Source organism: Xyrauchen texanus, chromosome 45, assembly GCF_025860055.1.
Source record: "Xyrauchen texanus isolate HMW12.3.18 chromosome 45, RBS_HiC_50CHRs, whole genome shotgun sequence".
In the NCBI taxonomy this organism is placed as follows: domain Eukaryota; kingdom Metazoa; phylum Chordata; class Actinopteri; order Cypriniformes; family Catostomidae; genus Xyrauchen; species Xyrauchen texanus.
This window is the reverse complement of record NC_068320.1, coordinates 28,370,560-28,377,243: the sequence shown is the minus strand read 5'-3', so window position 1 is coordinate 28,377,243 and position 6,684 is coordinate 28,370,560. Positions and strand designations below refer to the sequence as shown.

Sequence of the window (6,684 nt, the reverse complement as noted above, 5' to 3'; positions counted from 1 at the left end):
CAGCACCATTCCTGCTTCATGTCTCTGAGTGATGATGACTAAATGCAGCTGGTGCCAAACATCACTTCAGTGTATTACGATGGACTTCAGAACATGAACTGATGCCAACTCCAACCATAAGACATCAGATACTTCATATGCCACTGCCTGAACCTTGGATTTAGGATTGACCACACCAAACCTCACCGAAATTACCGGCCGGTTGAACTGTGATGCACCTCACTGATAGCACCTGCATCACCTCGGTCTAATGATGGACTACACCTCTTATAATGGATTATATAAACTATCAATTAACTGCCAATAAACCCATCATCAGCCAACTAACAAGGATGTGAAGTTCTGCAGTTAATCCAGGATGGACTTCAAAAGACATTAGTCATTAATCTTACAGTTCAAACAATCATTATTAATCAAACTATTAACACAATGATGACTCTTAAGACATTATAGATATTACAGTTTTATTTTCTGTTAATGCATGAACTTCAGTACAGCTGCTTTGAAACAATGTGTGTTGTGAAAACCGCTGAACCACTCGGCTTAAAATCCTCACTGGAGTTCTGAATTCAACAACAATCTACAACAGCCAAGATCATGAAAACAGCCTTTACGTTGAGCACTTCATTGTAGATGTAAAACCGTAGCAGTGTGTTTGAGGAACACAGGAATGTGCAGCATATGGCCGCTGTAGCTGTTAGAAGCCTTTAAATGAGACACAGCAGCTGCGCGATTATATCTGTCACTGCATTAACACATGCTGACCGCGCAACGACAAGAACTCCATTATTCAAGAGCTGGGGAAGAGGAGGAGAGGGCAGAGGATGAAGAACGAGAGGTGATTATCTTCATGGACAATCTTATTAACGCGGTCTAATCACACTCATTATAAACAGTTCTGGGATCAGGCGATGGGGATTCGGGAGTTTAACATCTGGGTTTGATTACGATAAACACACAAAGCGCTTGCCAATCTGCAGATGTTTCCAAACACTACCGAGGGCTTCCAGGAACCCTCCTGAAACACTTGAGCGACTTTAGTGATGTCAGGGCGAAATCAAAGTCATTTCAGAGGCGGAGCAAATTTATAAAGGTGAGTTTGATAACTTGAGGGAACTACTGTCAAACCACTGAAAAAATCTAGTTAGTAGTTAGTAAAGTCAATACTTTTCTAGTCAAATCTCCAACACTGGCACACACACTGATGTTGGAGTAGTCTGGTCGCACATCATACACAGTATAACTATTAATAGTGCCATTTATTAAAGAAGTGTAGGATGTCACGTTAAGTGAGGCAGGTATAAATATAATCACAACAGTGATCCCATATGTTTGGTATGTGACGCACACATGAAACCAAGAGTAGCATGACTGTGAGAGGCCCAGACAGGAAGTGTGTATTATAGTATAGATCGGTGGTTCTCAACTGGTTTTGCATCAGACCCAGACTTTACATTGGACTCGATACAGTAAACGACATAACCCATATTTAATGTAGTCTTTGCATTTTCATAATCATGCATTTCAAGTATAAAGGATAAATAAAGTATCAAGTGACATTATTTCTGTTATTGATGTCAACAACAAAAGATACAGTTACTGTAGAAAAGTTAATGAGCCTATTTATTTATATGAACTTATTATTATTATTATTATTATTTATAATTCAGTTTATTTCCTAAAATCAACATCATTCAAACAGAACATTTATTACACAGGAGGAAAACATCATTTATCCGTAATTCAGACGTTCAATACTTGCTAATAAAACAGAATAATTAGCATAAATATTCCACCTAATATATTATTAATTGGGCTGTGAATCGCTAATAATTTTTACTAATTAATAGCAGATTTTTCTGTGATTAATCATGGTACATTAAAACAAACATTAAAATATAATCATAAATATTTTTACTTATTTACAAGAAACTGGTTATTCATCATTTATTTAATTATTTAAATATATACATGTTAAAATTAACATATTACAGGTAGACAGTAAAAAGTGAAAAAGTACAGAAAAAACTGTTAATTGCGTAAAATAAATTAAATTCCCCAGAAATTAATCAGCTATATTCACAACATATTAAACGTCATATTACAACATCTGCACAATGAAGACAATAAACAGGTGAACTTGAACTAAGTAACGCACTAGTCAGAAAGCGTAACTTGCGTTGTGAATGCGCCGTTTCCTTTCAAAACAAATGCGACAAAAAAAAACACTTTTAAAAGTAGCTAATCCTTCAGAATATTCATTATACGCAGTTATTTCAATAGGTTTTCAGGACAGTTTTCTCATGTTGTTTATTCATACATAATAAACATTCTTCTTTAATACTGTATGTTTGAATATATTTATGTAAATATATATTAATACAATACATATTTAAATAATTGACTATAAATTAGTTTATAGATTTTTCTGAGTATTTTGTTTAAGTTTGGTCTAATACATTTTTATACAAGTTTTTGTAATTTTGCAAATTTTTATCAACTAAAATGAGTTTTAGTGACTATTTTAGTCAAAGTACAATTTACATAAATTAATGAATATGACATGATGAAATATGGACAACATTTAAAGGACATTTTTTTCAAAAGACAAACTTTATGACTAAAATTAAAATTGTGCATAAATTAACTCTGGCGCAAACATGACGTTTAGAGCAGAAATGTCAGTAATTTTAGTGGGTTAGCGTTAGCTCAAAATGCATCTTAATCTTAGCTTCTGTTTGACTGTTTAATATCATAATCTGGTTTAAATCAACCATAATTATTTGTTATACAATATAACTACACCCTACATATGAGTTTATCAAGGCAACCTGTACCAAAGATCAATGTATAATTTTGCAATCTGTACACAGCAGAGTAACAGGGCGCCAGTTTTGTAACAGAAATAAAGTTATAATAACAAACTCTGTTTTTCCCATTAAAGTGTTCAGTAATCACAGAGTCAGCTGCTGTCTCATTACTGTGGTTTACCATGTTTTACTGCAGTAAACGTGAGGTCAGTGGCTCTGGAGAATCACAGGGCAGAAATTGAAGCACTGGGATGTGGCTACACCATCATAAAGACCAACAGAAGACATCCACATGGGGAATATGATGACGGATCTGTAGTGATTGCACATGTAGACAGTGAGATGGGTTATTGTGCATAAATCAGGGTTTGCAATGTCTTACCTGACGACTTTAGTTCCTCCTCTATTCACCAGCATGTCCACCGTACAGCCAGAATTCACATATGATGCAAGATTGATCTCAGAAAACTCTGCCTGAAAACACACAAAAACATTATGGCATTTTCATAAAGATAAATAAATTATAAAACAAAAAGACCTCAAAACTAATCTGAAACCAGTCAATAGATCAGCTTGACCAGGCTGGTTTAGGATGGTTTTATTGATCAGGGAACACAATCGGGTGTATTATTAGGTACGTGTAGATACACTACTGGCCCTGATACTACTGTCACTTTCTCATGCACCATCTCTTGTGTTGTTTGTGTATGGCTCTTCACTCCTGTACGTGCAGCTCATTCCTAAAGCTCCTCAGATGAGAGCGCAGCACAAATCAAGTTAGTCCCGTCTGCAGACGCAGGGCCATGCGACCGGTGTTACCCAGCAACCCTAATGACTTCATTAAACTCATGAAACACACGCTGAAGGCGAGAGACAGATGTCTATGAGACACGCAAGAGTCTACGAGGAGTGAAAACTGTTCCTTCAGGACACTTTCATAACCTCACTGTAATCGAATGAGGGGATGTTACTGTTTCACTGTGTTATGATGAATCTGTTACCTGGGGTTTGCTAGCGATTCTCACATTTACTTCTCATTGAATATTCTGATTCACTTGGAAACAGAGTCTCTACATTAGGGGCAAGTGGGGCTAAGCCACAGAAGTGGCACTATTGTGCAAATTGCACGGCATCATTTTCTGCAACCTAAACATGTTTTATGTTATCTATTATTATAAAGGTGTGTGATGAGTGGTGGTGGTGGCGTAGTGGTCTAAAGCACATAACTGGTAATCAGGAGGTTGCTGGTTTGATCCCCACAGTCACCACCATTGTGTCCTTGAGTAAGACACTTAACTCCAGGTTGCTCCGGGGGGATTGTCCCTGTAATAAGTGCACTGTAAGTCACTTTGGACAAAAGCATCTTCACTCTTCAGCTTGAGTGAAGTTTAAGATGACATTTATTTGATAGATGTAAAACAGAAAGTAATGTCTCTCTCTCTTTGGCATAGGCCCCGTCTGGCGGTCCGAGGGAGTTGTACCCGGAACCGTCATGTCCTGCCGGAGATAGGAGGCAGGGGCGAGGAGCCTAACCCCGTGCGGGACAGGGCTCAACAGGTGGTGGTGGGGTGGAGGAGGTTGAAGTGTTAGCACACCGAAACAGCAATGTGATAGATTTTGAGCAGACTTATAAAGCAACGGCTTACATGCGATTGGCTAGGAGTTACCCAGCTAATGATGTGATGATGTAGAGCTGCTAGCCTTCCCACTAGAACTACGCTGCGCTTACATGGAATGACTACGATTTTTTTATACATTGTACAAATACATTTTAAAAACTATCGACCGATTAATCGGTTATCGGCCAATGTCGATGTGGCAGGGCAGAGGGCGGGTCATGATCCTACACACCCGGTCCCGTATTAGGCTAATCAAGCCTCCGTGAGGGATAAAGGTCGACTGCAGAGGATCGTGTGGGAGAAAGAGATGTCCGTCATGTGTGTGTTTGTGTCTTCTGTTTTAGTTTGAAATTAAACTATTATTTATATTGAAAAGCCGGTTCTCGCCTCCTCCTTTCCACTGATCCCTTTACATTGGTGCCGAAGCCCGGGAAGGAGGAGGGATGCCCGTCACGGAGTCCTCAACACTGCTGTCGAGGGAGTAGACCGACCGTCCAGACGAGGTGAACGGCCGCCGTCCGCGAGGCAAGTGGGGACTGGACTCCCCAACCGCCTGGAGCGATGGAGCCGCTGCCAGGGGCGGAGGAGTGTCCCCACGAGTCGCCGAGAACGCAGAGGGGCGTTCTGACCGCCGGGGGCCGTGAGTCTGACTCCGGTCCGCCCGGGGAGAAGCGGCTGTCATCCGCCTGAGAGGGTGGAGGAGTGCTCGGGGACCATGTGACGGAGTATCGGAGAACCGGCGAGTAAGTTTTTTATTTTTTTCATCTCTCTCGCAACTCTCTCTCTCTCACTGCCGCTCTGCGTTGGCCTTTTCCCTCTCTTTTAAATTTTACAGTGTTTTTTTGGGAGGTACTACACTGTTACAGGAAGTACCCCCCCATTTGAATTATTTCTGTTTCCCTCCCCTTGTCCCCTCCCTCGTCCAGGTAGATGGGGATGACCTGCCGGCAGACTAGGCTTAAAGCACGCCCTCCCCCAGAGAAAGAGGGAATTCCACTCTTGGTCGACCTCTATAAAATAGTTTGCATACAGCGTTTCATGGCAGATAGGGAGTCAGGAAACCCGTTTGTCATAATTCTGTTTTGGTGACACTAGAAACACAGTAATGGCACTCTTCCATCTTTAACATCATTCAGCGGCCCATCCATAGATACACATACATAGATTCCGCATTCGGCTAGTTCGGATACGTCATTTGCGCCATCATCTTGGAAGGAGACCTGACTGAATGTAAGCCAATGGAGGCGTTTCCTCAGTGTGCCGCAAAAACTGATTTAGTGTAGAAACAGTTCATATCATAAACTGACTGCCTGTAATTTGTCTAGATACTATAGATATATATATATATATATATATATTGCACTGCATTTATTTTGGGTTCTAGTTTAATGAATCATTTGTTTAATAGCATAGGTTATGGTTTTATAATGTTTATGGATAGAACTGATTGGTGCTTTATGATTTAATAGCAAATACATGATTTAAATAACCAAATGTTTTATGGATGTTTCCGGAACTTAAAATATTTTATGGTTATGACATATCCATTTGGACAGTCCCGCCGCTCTTTGAGAAGCGTAAACATTATATATAGGAGCATTTGATATTTTTTTATCGAACTATCCGTACATAATCGCTTTGGATAATCGCGCCTGCTAAAATAAGTAAATGTAAATGTATGTTTCATTTATGGGAAGACTCCAGACGGCATCTGTCATGTGTTTAGCATGCGGTCCATAGGAACAGATGCTAATGAGGCATCTATGCGTGTATATCTATGAGCACAACATTTAATTCTAGGCTCCAAAATGAAGTAGACACACTAAATGAATGCTTAAATACAGTCTCAGATGTTCGGTCTGAATGCAACAGAAAGAGTAGCGGTGACGCGGTCATCGTTTAGAGCCCAGCGGGTCTCTGATATTGCTGAAGGACGAGGTCTTGGCTCGGTTCTGTTTCCCGCGCCCTCCACAGAAATGCAACATCTGTGCATTCGGCTGCGTTTGCTTTGCCAAGAGAGCATTTAAACAACACGACCCACAAAACACACAAACATTAACGCTCTCTCAGTCCCTAACGAATACACACTTCCCCTAAATGAGACAAACACTGGCTCTTTCTCCAGCGAAGACCTCTGGAATGTCAAACAGCAGTGCTTCTCAGAGGACACGCACAGAGGTCTCTCCGATTGGCTGGCTGGCACATTGGCAGACCCACCCGTCAACTCTATTGGCCGAGGGAGGAGCGGTACTCCG

The 6,684-nt window shown here is 40.5% G+C and overlaps 1 protein-coding gene across 1 annotated transcript in view; it reads right to left on the bottom strand.

Moving 5' to 3' along the window:
- Window positions 1-6,684, bottom strand: part of LOC127637263 (synapsin-3-like) — a 124,920-nt gene that overhangs the window by 87,454 nt on the left and 30,782 nt on the right. The window contains exon 4 of the mRNA XM_052118225.1: window positions 3,193-3,284. Coding sequence (XP_051974185.1) covers window positions 3,193-3,284 — 92 coding nt within the window. The remainder of the gene's footprint in view (window positions 1-3,192; window positions 3,285-6,684) is intronic.